This window comes from Selaginella moellendorffii, unplaced genomic scaffold (genome assembly GCF_000143415.4).
Source record: "Selaginella moellendorffii unplaced genomic scaffold, v1.0 SELMOscaffold_20, whole genome shotgun sequence".
Taxonomy (NCBI): domain Eukaryota; kingdom Viridiplantae; phylum Streptophyta; class Lycopodiopsida; order Selaginellales; family Selaginellaceae; genus Selaginella; species Selaginella moellendorffii.
Window position 1 is genome coordinate 1,525,956 of NW_003314281.1, and position 15,671 is coordinate 1,541,626.

The 15,671-nt window shown below is 46.1% G+C and overlaps 4 protein-coding genes and 1 long non-coding RNA gene across 5 annotated transcripts; 4 read left to right on the top strand and 1 right to left on the bottom strand.

The window, feature by feature from the left end:
• The first annotated feature begins 20 nt into the window (after positions 1-20).
• On the top strand, positions 21-3,602 carry LOC9637468 (probable transmembrane GTPase FZO-like, chloroplastic). Its single transcript, XM_024677761.1, has 11 exons — positions 21-616; positions 687-1,219; positions 1,270-1,338; positions 1,401-1,592; positions 1,723-1,854; positions 1,913-1,999; positions 2,049-2,477; positions 2,533-2,697; positions 2,746-2,961; positions 3,031-3,146; positions 3,236-3,602. Exons 1-11 carry the CDS (start codon positions 106-108, stop codon positions 3,513-3,515), a joined length of 2,730 nt encoding a protein of 909 aa, XP_024533529.1. The 5' UTR covers positions 21-105; the 3' UTR covers positions 3,516-3,602.
• On the top strand, positions 3,602-6,406 carry LOC112347225 (receptor-like protein kinase THESEUS 1). Its single transcript, XM_024677762.1, is given in 4 exon segments — positions 3,602-4,601; positions 4,604-4,670; positions 4,672-6,188; positions 6,256-6,406. Coding segments are annotated over 3 exon segments (2,553 nt in total). The 5' UTR covers positions 3,602-3,625; the 3' UTR covers positions 6,182-6,188; positions 6,256-6,406.
• A 426-nt stretch (positions 6,407-6,832) lies between these two features.
• LOC112347227 lies at positions 6,833-7,186 on the top strand. Its single transcript, XR_002992712.1, has 2 exons — positions 6,833-6,934; positions 6,993-7,186. It is a non-coding gene; the product is annotated as an uncharacterized LOC112347227 (long non-coding RNA).
• A 4,794-nt stretch (positions 7,187-11,980) lies between these two features.
• Positions 11,981-13,484, bottom strand: LOC9636806. The gene is made up of 6 exons (XM_024677773.1): positions 13,390-13,484; positions 13,197-13,340; positions 13,072-13,144; positions 12,737-12,907; positions 12,587-12,685; positions 11,981-12,532 (listed from the first exon to the last, which is right to left on the bottom strand). The coding sequence occupies exons 1-6, from the start codon at positions 13,431-13,433 to the stop codon at positions 12,425-12,427; spliced, it is 639 nt and encodes a 212-aa protein (XP_024533541.1). The 5' UTR covers positions 13,434-13,484; the 3' UTR covers positions 11,981-12,424.
• Positions 13,485-13,534: 50 nt separating this feature from the next.
• LOC112347287 (pentatricopeptide repeat-containing protein At4g02750-like) lies at positions 13,535-15,670 on the top strand. The gene has a single exon (XM_024677943.1). The coding sequence runs from the start codon at positions 13,535-13,537 to the stop codon at positions 15,668-15,670; it is 2,136 nt and encodes a 711-aa protein (XP_024533711.1).
• The last annotated feature ends 1 nt before the right edge of the window (position 15,671 follows it).

A 15,671-nucleotide genomic window follows, 5' to 3' on the forward strand; every position in this document is an offset into this window, starting at 1 on the left:
GTTGGAAAATGTGGGTTTCTTTGCGTAAGAAATCCTGGATTGCGAGTGGTAGGATAAGGCGCGGATGAGGTACTGCTGCTATACGATGATCGTAATCTCGCCAGAATGATCCGCAATTCCAGTGCTGCTCATGCAGTAGCACGAATCCATGCCGCGCCATCGACATCCTCGCAGCAAATTTGCCAGATTCCACTTCCCAGCACTGCTCCATTGCAAATCCCTGCGCTCCTCCGCAATCTAAGCTTCTCCCATTCGCGATCACACAAGCGCGCGCCGGGATCTTGCGTTTTGGCCACAAATGCTGCCGCTGCTAGTGCTGGCGTCTTTCCAGGGGGGACGAGGAGAGCGTCTGTGAGGCTTCCAGGACTAGGATTGAGGCTCAAGGCGGAGGATATTTTGGAGGATGGCGAGGAGAAGAAGGCAGTGCTCGACTCGGCGGTGGCAGCCGGATTAAATCTGGTAATTCTCGAGGATGGAAAGGAAGATAGCTTGAGATTCTACGATGCTGCGCGAATTGTCATGTCCATCGTTAGAGGAAGAGCGGATGTTTTGATCGTGGAGAGGGTGGACATTGCTGCTGCTGCTGGATCAAATGGTGTGGTTTTGTCAGATCAAGGTAGGAAAAGGCCTTCTCTTCTTTAAGTTTACGTACTCAGAGAGTTCTTTGTCCTCCTTTGTTTGAGCAGGCCTTCCTTCCGTGGTTGCGAGAAGGATGATGCAAAACGCAATGCCTGAGGCTGTGGTGCTTCCGCTGGTTGCAAGAAGAGTCACCTCTTATCAGTCCGCCGAGATTGCAACGATCACGGAAGGAGCAGATTTTTTGCTGCTACAATGCGAGCAAGCATCGTCAGCCAGTGCTAAAGCTCTAGTGGAAGGCATTTGCAAGCGGGTGAAGATTCCTGTGTTTTTGGAGTGGGCTCGTCAAGAAGAGGATGCTGTGAAACTTCTCAAAGTTGGTGCCGGTGGGATTATACTCGACTCTTTGCCAGCGGCCGCCGAAGTTTCGAGTTTCGTTACAGACCTTGCTTCAAAAGTGGCGTCATCGGTCTATACTAAATCCGGGAAAGGATTGAGCTTGAATGGCGAAGGTGCTAAATCCTCGTCGACTGCAGCAGCGGCTGTTTTGAGCTCGATAGAGCAACAAGCGAAGCTTCTCATCGAAGAAGAGCGGCCTATACTTACATCTGCTGTTGAGATCATCAAAGAGGCGTCACCACAGGTACAATACCGAACATTTTCTTGAGTTCTCTAAATGTACTTTCATTACAGATGGAGGAAGTAGGCTTGCTCGTTGATGCGGTCAAGCAGCTAGAAGAACTTTTTCTGCTGGTTGTAGTGGTGAGAGCACGTCACTTTCTTTTTTTGTTACAATCTGACCTCTGTTTTCTTCTAAAGTGTAGGGTGAGTTCAACTCTGGAAAATCTTCAGTCATCAATGCGCTACTCGGTGACAGGTTCTTAAAACAGGGAGTACTTCCAACCACGAACGAGATAACCTTGCTGAAGTATTCCGACGAGAGCTATGAGGAGCGTCCGGCGAGGCACCCTGATGGCCATCTCATGCGGTATCTTTCTGCTGGGCTGTTAAAACAGGTCCACATATAGGCTCTTGCTTTCAATGTTATGAGTGTGATAGAAATACGTGAGTATAGGCATTGATGTTCCTGTTTGTTTCTCTGTTCTTGTTGCAAGCTCCTAATTGTTCATCTTTGCTTCGGTGCAGATGAACCTTGTGGACACTCCTGGCACAAATGTTATACTTCAAAGGCAACAGCGATTGACAGAGGAGTTCGTGCCTCGGGCTGATCTTGTTCTGTTTGTTATTGGAGCTGAGAGGCCACTCACTGAAAGCGAGGCAAGCTCTCACACATCATTCTGCATTTCACGTTTTGATGTGATACGTCTTCTATCAGGTTTCTTTTTTACGGTACATACGCAGGTGGAACAAAAAAATTATTTTCACTCTAAATAAGTGTGATCTCCTTTCTGAAGAATCGGAGGTAGGCAAAGGTTTTTGTTGCTTCACTGCTGACGCATTTTCTTTTAAAGGTGGAGGAAGTCAGAAGGTTCGTAGCGGACAACGTTCGACAGCTACTGAATATCGAAGCAGCAATGATTTTTCCAATTTCTGCGAGGAAGGCATTGCACGCAAAAGTCAAAGCTAAACAACTGGAAAGCAAGAATCTAGAAAGAGATCCCCTTTGGACAGCCAGCGGGTTCGACAAACTTGAGCAGTATGTTCTGGACTTTCTCGGAGGTTCATCAGATGCTGGTGCTGAGAGGATCCGATTGAAGCTGGAAACACCGATAGGAATCGCGGCTGCACTGCTTTCAGCTGCTCGGAAGCAAGTAGAAGCTGATGCGGCAAACAATGAAGTTGATCAGAAGGTCCTTGATGAAATGGAGGACCAGTTTACTAGTTACAAGCAGTTGCTGGGAACCAATGTGGATCTGCAAGTTCAGCTGGTTATTACTGCGGTAAGCATTCGAGTCGTTTTAGTTTTTTATTTTGCTAACTTGAGGGCAACTTTAGGTGGCCGAAGCAACTGCAAGAGCTTTAAAATTTGTAGATAAAAGATTACAGGTTACGAGCGTGGACACGGCGTCAAAATACTTATTGCCGCGAAACGAGACATCGTCCGCTGGTGCGGCTACTTTTGAGCGTGAAATAATTGGCACGGCATTGTCCGATGTTAAGGTAACAAAATGCTCTCGCTGTATTCGTTTCTAAGTCTAAACTTTGCAGAACGCGATAGAAGATCACAAGCTTTGGGTAACTCTGAACACCCAAAGGCAACTGGAGAAATATGTGGAAATTGGCAAGAGCCGATGGCCTGACACGGAAGTCGTGACGGATTCCTGGTCCGAAAACGTAAGTTTCTCTGGCCGCAGCTTGACAGCGCTGGACGAATTCGACGTCAAGGCCGCCAATCTTCTTTTGGAGCAGGAACTTCGTGAAGCGGTGAGAGTCAAAAAATTTTATTCTTTTCTAGAGCTTCACAGTTATGAATGACATATATCCACTGCACAGGTTTTCAGCACCTTTGAAAGCCTCGGAATTGCCGGTGCGTCCGCATCGTTGTTAACTTCGGTACTGCCAACGACATTGGAGGATTTAATTGCGCTTGGGTTGTGCTCAGCTGGAGGGTACGCTTTTTTATCTCTCAGCCTTTTCTTTTCTCTTTTCTCGTAGTAGCTAGAGCATCTAAAGTTCTTCTCCTTTTTCTTCCTTGCAGGCTTGTAAGTATCTTCAAGCTTTCATCCCTGCGTGAAGAGATCAAGAGAAAAGTAGAGCAAGTGGCGCAATCTCTATCCCTGAAACTCGAGGAGGAGATGAAAGCCGAGCTCCAAGAATCCATTCAATCGATCGAGAGCTCGGTGCTTCAATTCACCGCTCCATACCGATCGCTAGTGGAGAAAGAGTCGACCAGAATCGCCGCTGTCCAGGAGAAGCTCGTTGTCATCGATAAAGAGCTCCAAATGTTGCGGAAGAACATCCAAAACCTTGGCTCGTAAAGAGAATTATAATTGACTTGGTCAACGAAGCAACGGTCAAGTAATAGCCTTTGACCCTTCAAATAGAAATTTAGGGCATCGTCGTGATCCCAGCTAAGGAGCTCCTGGCTATGGCCGCGAGACCGCGGCTCGCGCTCTTGGGGCTTTGGACCGTCGCCTTCTTGGCGCGCTGCCTCGCGCAATGGCAGCCCCGGGATTTCTATCGCATTGATTGCGGCGCCGCTTCCAACACCTCCTCTGGCGATCGGCATTGGCAAGGTGAGCCTCCTCAATCGCCGGCATTCGCCTCCTCCGGGATTTCGATCAACACCAGCGCTCAAAATCCCGAGCTCCCGTCGCCCGCGCCCTACCTCACGGCCAGAATCTTCACGGCACGCGCGAACTACAGCTTCCCTGTCGATCCGGGCAGGCACTGGATACGTCTCCACTTCTACCCTTTCCCCAGCCCGGGGTTCGATCCAGCTCTCGCGAATTTCTCCATCACAGTTGGCCCTTACACCCTCTTTAGCGGCGGGATCGTGGATAGCGTGAGACGCTCTGGCAGCGGCGGCGTCTATCTTGTCAAGGAGTACTCGGTCGTGGCAGAGGGATCGGAGCTGGCGATCGTCTTCCAGCCTTCGCCCAGCTCCAACGGGTCCTTCGCGCTCATCAATGGCATAGAGTTGATGTCCATGCCGGAGGACGCCTTGCAAGACGATGCCGTGCTCCTGGGACAAGGCACGGCCACCAAGTTTGGCTTCTCCAGGCTAGCTCTGGAAACTGTCTACCGCCTCAACGTTGGTGGCGCTTCCGTGAACGCCGCTAACGACACCCAGCAGCGCTCCTGGGTGTCCGACGGCCATGGATTCATCGAGGGCGCCGCGGCAGGGGTTGGATCCCAGGACTTTTCTTCGAGCATCAAGTTCACGAAAGAGGTCCCGGAGTTCATCGCTCCCGCGGCCGTCTATGGCACGGGACGGGTGCTTGGCATCTCCAACACCGTGAGCAACACTTTTAAGATCTCATGGAGCTTCCCGGTGAGCCCCGGCTACTCTCACCTCGTCCGCCTCCACTTCGCTGAGCTCTACTACACCAAGACGTACCAGCGGATGTTAACGTCTATATCAACAACAGGACGGCGATTGATGGGCTTGACTTGATCGTCTGGGCCCGAGATCACACCCGTTTACAAGGACTTTGTCGTGATCCCCAGCAGCGGGGTACGATCACTCAGGGTCCAGATTGGTCCGGCTCCGAACTCCAACGCGCAGTTCAATGACGCCATCTTGAACGGTCTCGAGATCTTCAAGATGAACAGCACCGCCGGGAACCTCTCGGACAGCGACGGCGGTGAGAGCTCTAGCAGCTCCAGCGGGAGGAGCGGCGGCTCCAAGGGTGTGGGAGCTATCGTCGGTGCGGCAGTCGGGGGGATAGCTCTCCTCGCGCTCCTGGCGGCGTGCGTCTTCGTGCTGTGCTGCCGCCGGGGAGCAAAAGGTGGCAAGAAGCTCGGGTGGAGGCCCGTTCCAGCGTCGCAGGCCGGGACTGGGACTTCCACCGTCACGCTCGGCTTCCCCGGGAGCAGTCCCGCGACGCACTACTCGGTCACCCCGGCAAACTCGTGCAAGCACTTCTCGCTCCAGCAGATCGTGGACGCGACCGACGGCTTTGACGACGATCTGCTGCTCGGCGTGGGCGGTTTCGGCAAAGTGTACAAAGGAGAGATCAATGGCGGCACAAAAGTCGCGGTGAAGCGTGGGAATCCAATGTCCGAGCAGGGCATGACGGAGTTCCAGACCGAGATTGAGATGCTGTCCAAGCTCCGCCACCGTCACCTTGTCTCGCTCATCGGCTACTGCGACGAGAACTCGGAGATGATCCTCGTCTACGACTACATGGCGAACGGGCCCCTCCGAGGACATCTCTACGGATCCGATGCCCCGACGCTGTCGTGGAAGCAAAGGCTGGAAATCTGCATTGGTGCTGCGCGGGGCCTGCATTATCTCCACACCGGCGCTCAGCGAGCGATCATCCACAGGGACGTGAAGACCACCAACATTCTTCTCGACGAGAAATTCGTTGCCAAGGTCTCGGACTTTGGCCTGTCCAAAGTTGGTCCTTCTCTCGACCACACGCACGTAAGTACCGCAGTGAAGGGAAGCTTTGGTTACCTGGACCCGGAGTACTTCCGGAGGCAGCAGCTAACAGAGAAGTCCGACGTCTACTCGTTTGGAGTGGTGCTCATGGAGGTGGTGTGCGCTCGGCCGGCGATAAATCCAGCGCTTCCCAGAGATCAAGTTAGCATCGCGGAATGGGCTCTCCACTGGCAGAAGCTGGGAAGGCTGAGTAATATCATGGATCCAAGGCTGGCCGGAGACTGCACTCCCGAGTCTCTCCAGAAGTTTGGAGAGATCGCCGAGAGGTGCCTCGCTGATAGAGGAAGTGAGCGGCCTTCCATTGGCGACGTCCTCTGGAACCTTGAGTACTCGTTGCAACTCCACGATGCAGCGATGTTCCATCACCATCAACGTTCCGAGGATGGAAACTCCAATCTGGCCCGGCCGACACCAGAGATACCGAGAACTTCGAGCGACAGCCAACGGACGATGATGTCTTTCGAGGAGAATCACTCGGGAGACACCACGGCGAGCGTGGTCTTCTCCCAGCTTGTGCATCCCGAAGGACGATAAGTTATCGGTAAGTGTTTGATCTTCTAGACTTCCTGTTCTTCTCTTTTCGCTTCTCACTCTCGGAAACATCGCAGATAAGTTATCTAGAATAGCAAGAAACGCACCCAGTCGAGACCTCTAAGCAAGTTCTCGAGTGGCTTGGGTATTCTCTGTGTATCTAGCACACTTTGTCCGGGAAGAACTACCGGTACGCTACATAAATAAATTGGCTCGAGATTTTTTTGAAAGAAGAAAGGATCACTTGCCTGTAACTTGCGTCTTCCCCAGTGTATAGCCTCGTTGTGTGATTGATGATACAGATCGATCCTTGCAGGACCTTTGATCGCACCTCCACGATCTTCCACCTGATGAAGTAAATAGAATGTGAAAGACGAGAAGAATGAAAGCTCGCTAGAACCCTTCCCCAGCCATATCCTGGAACAAACATCCTCCACTGTAGCGGACTCCCGTGGGAGTCCCATGCAAATGCATGGGCATCAAAAAAAAGTATTTTGTGAAGATTATATAACGAAGCTCACGAAAAAAATGTGGGAGTGGGCGCAAAACTCTTGTGAGCATGGCAATGGCGTCTTCACAGGCAAGCATAGATCTCTCACATGGCCCTCCCCACATTGTTTTAAGATCTCAACCCCTTGCTTGGCTTCCCATAGATTTGGTGTGATGACAACAACGTTGGTGCCAGGTAATATGCTATGGAAACACTCCGTGACAACATTGAGTAATACCAGGATGCGACAGTGGAAGGATAAGCGGGTGAGGACAAGCTATGGCGATTGTGATGATGACCTGAGTCCTAATCGGTTTGTATCAGCTGCATTTGTTCCATGGTCATGGCGTGGAAATAGTCTCCAGGGAGCTGGGAGCTGAGCTTTGAAAAATTAAAGAGAGAGAGAGAGAAAATATGAGATACACATCTGGAAGATAAGAACTTTTCATCTCTCTTTCTCTCTCTCTCTTTCTAATGCCATCTTAAATTCTCTAATAAGCACCCTTTTATTGTTTAAAGGTATTTACAATTTGCTGCTCGCAAGAATTCAGCCCCTGTTTGCCCCAACTTATCCACTACTGTCTGGGCGGTCTTTATGAAAATCCGAGTGAGCTGTCTCAGCTCCAGCAGCACCAAGCACATAAAAAATGCAACAATTAGCTTTGAAACCGTGCAGGAATTTGCGAATTCTAGCTCTTTTTGGCTACAGGGATACATTGGGAAAAGGGGGTTGGATTTGCAAACTACCTGATTTACAATATCTGTTCTTCCAGAGAGAACTCACCACTCTCATCTTCCTGGACGATAAAAATTTTAGCTGCCGATTCTGGTTCAATTGTGATATACAGTCCTGTAGGACTTTGGCCTTGGTTCTCTGAAGCGTAAAGAATAGCAATGGTCGATCTTGGGCGATTTCTTTTCACCTTTAAACTTACAAATTGTGAGCTTTTTGATTGTACTATGGCCCTTAGAGTACAAAACACCATGCCGTACTCGTTATCACGGAAGAATAAGATCTTGTCAGTTTTATTGATGATCAGATGTTTGGAAGCAGATGTTCCCATTGTTATCCTTGCCTCTCTTTCTCTCTCTCTCAATCTTTCTCTCTGGGACCTTGAAACCCTCGTTTTGAGTTCGCTCAAGGATTTTCTTTTAATCTCAATTCATTGCTGATGTGGGATAGCAATCTCATTGATTGTTCTTCATGCTACAGATTAATTGCAATTTGATGACAATCAATCTGTCACATGAAGAACAATAGTAAGCTCCACCGCTTGTTGTTATCAATGGAGTTCGACATTTTCATAATAACAATGTTTGTATGGAATTGCTTGTTTATAAATGTAATAAAATATTTATAAATATAGTTAGATATTTTTTTTCTAGTTACAATACTTATGTTTTCTCCCTTCTCATCATCATTATTCTTTAAAGTGTTATTTTATAATTAGATAATAATATTATAAAATAGATTATAAAGTACTTATTTTTAACTTTATCTTTGTTGTAATATAGTTTTAAAGTATTATATTAATATTTTAGAAACTATTAATACTGATAAATATAAATTTAAATATAAATAAATTATGTATTTCTTTCTTCATCATAATTAAATATTATATATTTTGAAGTGTTATGCTTATCACCTTAAAACAATTAAAAATAAATATACTATATAATGACTTACAATTAAATATTTTAATTTCCTCCTATCATTATCAAGCTTTATAACATTTGAAAAGGTACTCATAATGTATAATTATAATATATTACAAAACTTTTAAAATATTTATAAAAAGTATTTACTTTATTAAATACTTCTTTTATCATTTTTAAATATATTATCTATTAAAGATAGGCTTATGATTGAGGATTTTTCACTTAGAGTGTTTGACACAAATTCATCTTTTCTTTTCATTTTTTTATAATTTTATTAATTCATAGAATATCTCCAAGTTTTATATCCTTGAAGCAAGCTTATATATATACAAAGAGATTAAATGATAAAAAAAGTACATAATAAAGGTAAAAACTTATGATTATTATGAGAATTTTATAATATACTTTAAGTACAAATGCAACAATCAATAGATGGATAATATCAAAGTCAAAGACAATAGTATCTTAAAGACTAAATTATTAGTAGATAAAGCTCAACATTAATAAATGGTAAGGGCAGATAGATGTGTTGAATTTGTGGATGTAAGTGAATTTCCAGTTTTTGTATTAAACTCAGACTTCATTTGTCATGTACTCTTTTATGTCATTTTTTCAAATATTTGATTTTAGTCATTATATGGCATCTTATACTCAAAATCTTTTAAAAATTGTTTCCTTCCCTTCTTTCCTTTTTCTTTTAGTTAAAATATTAAAACTATTACTTCTAACATTAAAGATATCAATTTTTACTTCCATACCACTTAAGATGAAGTACTTTTTCTTTATTAAAATTTCCACTATTATGGAGTTATCTTTAAATTAATAGCACAAAAATTAAATATCTTAAGTATATCAATTATTTTACAAGTTTTCTTTCAATTTTGATATCACCCTAATGCTTGAATAACCTAAGAGCATTGCAACTTGCAAAATTGTATGACACCCATAATCCAAGATGTAGGCTTCCTTAGGAACTTTCTAAATTATATATTAACCAACTCTTAATTATAAAGTTTTGCCAAATTCCTTTCTAGTCATTTTTGAAATGTTAAAAAAAAATTTCTCAAAAAAAAATCATCATTTTTAGTGTTAAGCTGCCATAGAACCACTATATATATAAATTTTCTATATCTTCTTTATAAAAAAAGGCATGTAGTCTTGAAATTGTTATTAATCTTGGTCTTTTAAAGGAAGCTAAATGCAAATAATGTTTGTTTATGTCCATACAAAATCAAAACCTTGTAATTGGTTTTTTATCAATAACTCTAGAACAACATTTTAACACTAGTAAGTACTTAGTATAGTTTTATTATAGGTTTTATTACTTTTCCTGATATGTAGATTTGATATGATTTTTGATTAAAAATAATTGTCTGTGCATTCCATTTAGCAGTTACTTGTTTTTTTTAATAGTAGTGTTATCTAAATTTAATAATCTTATTTATCAAATGGAAGTTTATAATTATAAACATGTTTATAATTTATAAAAATAAAATTAATCTTATTGCATTTCAACCATTAAATGGTAGAATAAACTAGAATATACTACAAAGTGTTTAGGAAAGTTTATTAAATATTAACATGTCCATAAATTATAAATACTCAATTTATCTAAATGAATAATAACTGTTAGATTATAGAATATCCCAGAATATCCAAGCATATTTTTGATATATCCATTACTATCTATAGTATTGCCTAATCAAACCAAAAAGTGAAACTGATATATACAATTTTATTTCATAGTTTATTTACTAGTTTAATCTATGGTTTATATAAGAATTTTACTTTATCACTTTGATTTATAGTTTATTTAGTAGTTGTTTATATACAATTTTATAAAGTTACAATCAAACACTATGAACACTACAAAATTGGGATGAAAAGATTTCATGGTTACCACTATCTACTATTTAGTTATGGCAATCCTACTGCTAGCTGGAAAGGTAATAAAAAGAACATTAAATTAGAAGTAATCCCTCCAATGTTGTTGATGCTAGTGTATTCTAATGGCTCTTATGTGTTCTTCAAGCCTCTAAAGAAAAGCATAACAACATAAAAAAAAAGCAAAGTTACTTTATAATGCCAATCTATAGATAGATTTAAAAACCAAAAGATCCTATCAACTTAGATCTGGATGAAAATAAAAGTGTTACCTTCTAAGATGGATGGAGCCTTTATGAAAAAACAGAAAGCTAACGAATAGAAAAAAATAAAAAAATAAAAAAAACTTTCATGTCTTGCTTCAATTGTCTAGGCACTAATGGACTAGGTGTGTTGGATGGCCATTGCTTGGCCATGTGCATAGCAACTTGGCAGTATGGCTGTAGTGTTGCTATTTGCTATGTTATGCAATGGCTTAGGCTTAGATAGACCAAGCTAGGGCATGCCATAGAGCTGGGCTGAGCTGGGTTGTGGTGTGGAGCTAGTGGCAAGGAATCAATATCTATAGAGCTCAACTAGCACTCAGCTGCAATGGTGTAAAACACATGGTATCCGATAGTGATATATCATAGGATAACCATAAAGTAGAATATTAACCCTCTATATGCCACATGCCACATGTTATGTGTCTAAATAATAATTGTGTGGAACCCGAGTTTCAAAGGTTTGGGCCACTGAATGAAAGAATGGAGCCAAACTCATAAACATAGAGCCAAAGAACAATAACATTAGAACATGGAACTACTTTCAAGCGTACAGTTTAAGGAATGAAGGGATTGTGATGATGACCTGAGTCCTAATTAGTTTTGTATCAACTATGGTCATGGCGTGGAAATAGTCTCCAGGGAGCTGGGAGCTGAGCTTTGAAAAATTAAAGAGAGAGAGAGAGAAAATATGAAATACACATCTGGAAGATAAGAACTTTTCATCTCTTTCTCTCTCTCTCTTTCTAATGCCATCTTAAATTCTCTAATAAGCACCTTTTTATTGTTTAAAGCTATTTACAATTTGCTGCTCGCAAGAATTCAGCCCCTGTTTGCCCCAACTGTATCCACTACTGCCTGGGCGGTCTTTATGAAAATCCGAGTGAGCTGTCTCAGCTCCAGCAGCACCAAGCACATAAAAAATGCAACAAGTAGCTTTGAAACCGTGCAGGAATTTGCGAATTCTAGCTCCTTTTGGCTACAGGGATACATTGGGCAAAGGGGGCTGGATTTGCAAAATACCTGATTTACAGTATCTGTTCTTCCAGAGAGAACTCACCACTCTCATCTTCCTGGACGATAAAAAATTTAGGTGCCGATTCTGGTTCAATTGTGATATACAGTCCCGTAGGACTTTGGCCTTGGTTCTCTGAAGCGTAAAGAATAGCAATGGTGGATCTTGGGCGATTTCTTTTCACCTTTAAACTTACAAATTGTGAGCTTTTTGATTGTACTATGGCCCTTAGAGTACAAAACACCATGCCGTACTCGTTATCACGGAGAAATAAGATCTTGTCAGTTTTATTGATGATCAGATGTTTGGAAGCAGATGTTCCCATTGTAATCCTCGCCTCTCTTTCTCTCTCCCTCTCTCTGGGCTCCAAAAAGACCTTGAAACCCTCGTTTTGAGTCTGCTCAAGGATTTTCTTTTAATCTCAACTCATTGCTGGTGTAGCTCTAAAATGCCAGGCAAGGCAAATGGAGACGAGGCAGAAGAGTCGCAAATCTATCCCACATGCTATTGTTCTTCATGCTATAGATTAATTGCACTTTGATGGCAATTGAAAAACAATAGTAAGCTCCACCGTTTGTGGAAGACACCTCTCGGCGATCTCTCCAAACTTCTGGAGAGACTCGGGAGTGTAGTCTCCGGCCAGCCTTGGAACCATGATATTACTCAGCCTTCCCAGCTTTTGCCAGTGGAGAGCCCATAGAGATGTCCCGAGGATGGAACTCTGATCTGGCCGGGCAGACACCGGATCGAGCGACAGCCAACGATGATGATGTCTTTCGAGGAGAATGGCTCGGAAGACACCTCGGCTAGCGTGGTCTTCTCCCAGCTTGTGCATCCCAAAGGACGATAAGTTACCGGTAAGTGTTTGATCTTCTAGACTTCCTGTTCTTCTTTTTTCGTTTCTCACTCTCGGAAACATCGCAGATTAGTTATATCTAAAATAGCAAGCAACGTACCCAGTCGAGACCTCTAAGCAAGTTCTTGAGTGGCTTGGGTATTCTCATTGTATCTAGCACGCTTTGTCCGGGAAGAACCACCAGTACCTTACATAAGTAAATTGACTCGATATTGTTTTGAAAGAAGAAAGGATCACTTGCCTGTAACTTGCGTCTTCCCCAGTGTATAGCCTCGTTGTGTGATTGATGATACAGATCGATCCTTGCAGGACCTTTGATCGCACCTCCACGGTCTTCCACCTGATGAAGTAATAGAATGTAAAGATGAGAAGAATGAAAGCTCACTAGAACCTTTCCCCAGCCATATCCTGGAACAAACATCCTGGTTCCAAAAGGATAGTAGTTTGTATCAGCTGCGATCGTTCCATGGCGTGGAAATAGTCTCCAGGGGAAAAGAAGCAAACGAGCTGGGAGCTTGTGGTACTGCAAGAAACTGAGCTTTGAAAAAATTGGTGGTCTGGCCTGGAAAAAGAGAAAGAGAGAAAAAAAGATGAGATACGCTTCTAGAAGATAAAGAACATGGAAATTGTCAATGCGAACTATCATTTCTCTCATTTTTGTGTGTGTCTTTCGTCCTCTTGACTCTCTGACCTTTGAAATTGACAGTATGATCGATCCAAAAGTACCTGAGCTGGGAAAGTGCCATTAGATGTAAGACCGTAGTATGGAGATCCAGAGAGACTAGTGGCAGTCCAAAACCTGGAATGCTCAGAGCTTAAGAACACGGGCAGCGTAAAAGAAAAATTCTTACTTTGCAATGAGTGGCAATGCAGCTTCGTCCAAATACCCCCGTTTTCTCTTGCGGAAGCGCAACGGAACCCAGGATGGCGAGATCCCCAAGTAGTAGAAGCCTGGCAATTTGATTCCCCATTCCCAATTGCAGCAGTAGCCACAGCTGCATGGAAGTCATGCCGATCGCCTGCGCATTGCAAATTCAAGCTTACCTGCAGTAGGCCGTGCACTCGATCAGCTTCTTGGACGGCGGCATTCTCCCCCCTACCCCGCCCAAGCTTAAGCCATTCTAAGAACCCTAACTTAAGAGCCCTAACAAACAGGGGAGCATATTCGATATTCGATTTGGTCTATTTTATGCTTGCTGAGAGGAAGATCTTGGCGCAGCTCGTCAAGGCCGCCGGCGATGGCAGGGACGCGGTCGATGGGCGGCGGATTCATGCGCGCGTCTTGCGCAGGGAGCTCGGCCGCGATCGATTCCTCCAGAATCTCCTGGTGGAGATGTATGGCAAATGCGGGCGATTGGAGGAAGCCCTGGCGGTGTTCGAGGGCATCGATCAGCCAAACATCTTCTCCTGGAACATCATGCTCCAGGCGATGGCGCACAGCGAGGATGTGGAGGCCACGGTAGGGTTCTTCGAGCTCATGCCCGTCCGGGACGCTGTTTCTTGGAATGCGATGCTCAAGAAGCAGTGCTGCTGCCACGAGGATGGAAGAGGGGAATCGATCCAGGCGCGGGATTTCTTCCAGCGGATGCCGCATCACGGCATCGTCGCGGCCACCGCGATGATCGCAGCGCTTGGCCACGATCGCCAGGTCTCCCAGGCGCAGGAGATTTTCGACGCGATGCCTGCCCAGGACGTGGTTTCTTGGACCGCGATGACGACGGCGCTGGCGGCGACCGGAGATCTAGACCGCGCGAGGGGGATGTTCGATCGGATGCCGGAGAGGAACGAGGTGACTTGGAAGGCATCGATCCAGGCGCTCGCGGAGAGGCGATTCCTCCCCCAGGCCAGGGAGATGTTCCAGCGAATGCCGGCGCACGATTCTTTCGCGTGTAACGCGATGATCCAGGCGTACGTCGAGAGCGGCGATCTGGAGAGCGCCCGCGAGACATTCTCGTCAATGGAGGAGAAGAACGCCGTGGCGTGGAATTTGCTCATCGTTACGCATGCCTCGAATGGGTATGTGGAAGAGGCCGTGAATTTCCTCCATAGCACTCCACACGAGGACGTGATGCCGTGGAACGCAACACTCCAATCGCTAGCGCACAGAGGCATGCTGGGAGAGGCGAGGAAGATCTTCGCTACTATGCCACAGCGAAACTTTGTTTCGTGGTCACTGATGATCGCTGCAAATGCCGAGGCCGGGGATCTAGAAGCCGCGAGGGATTTGTACGAGCGATCGCCAACGCCGCGAGACATGATCGTCTCAACGGCGATGCTCTCGGGGTATGCTCGAAACGGCTGCCTGGATCGAGCGGGGAGCTTGTTCGACGAGATGGAGAGCTGGGACGTTGTCGCGATCACGACCATGATCACGGCATACGCGAACCATGGTGTTCTTGGCGAGGCCTGGGATTTGTTCCGGAGGATGCCGCAGAGAGATCGCGTGACTTGGAACACTATGATCGCGGCCTACACTCACAACTCTCGGGCCAGAGAAGCGAGAGTTTTGCTCGAGAGGATGCCGAGATGGAGCTCGGTTTCGTGGAACACGGTTCTCTCCGGTTACGCGTACGCTGGTCTCTTGGCCGAGGCAACCAAGTTGGCGATCGAGATGCCGCAGAGGGACGTGGTTTCCTTCACGATCATGCTCGCGGCGAGTGCTCTAGCCGGAGAGCTCGCTCAGGCCAAGAAGATCTTCGACGCGATGCCACAGCGAGACGCAGCGTCCTGGCACACAATGCTCGTCGTCTACGCGCAGCACGGCCGCCTCACGGACGCTCGCTCGATCTTCGAGGAGATGCCGCAGCGAGACGTGGTGTCCTGGACGGCGCTGGTGGCGTCCAACGCTCGCCACGGCCGCTGTGAGGACGCGAGGCGCTTGTTCCAGCTCATGGAGCTCGAGGGAGAGCTCCCGGACGAGGTGAGCTTCACCGGTATCCTGAGCGCCTGCTGCCACACCGGATCGCTGGACGACTGCTGGAGTTTCTTCCGGGCGATGGTGGGCGACTACAGCATCCGGCCGCTCCAGGAGCACTTCTCGTGCTTGGCGGACGCGCTGGGCCGCGCCGGGAGGCTGGCGGAAGCTCGGGAAGTGGTGGAGAGAATGCCATTCTCGCGGGATACAGCCACCGAGACGAGCTTGCTGAGCGCCAACCGGATCCATGGCGAGGTGAGCGAGGAGGATATCACAGTGGACGATCGTGGCGGTGCCTGTGCAGCGCTGATTTCCAACGCTTTGGCTGCCGCTGGGAGGAGGGAGGATCCAAGAGCTCGCGCGAGCAACGCTGGGTTGAGGCCTGGGCGGAGCTGCGTTTTTGCTGCGTGAG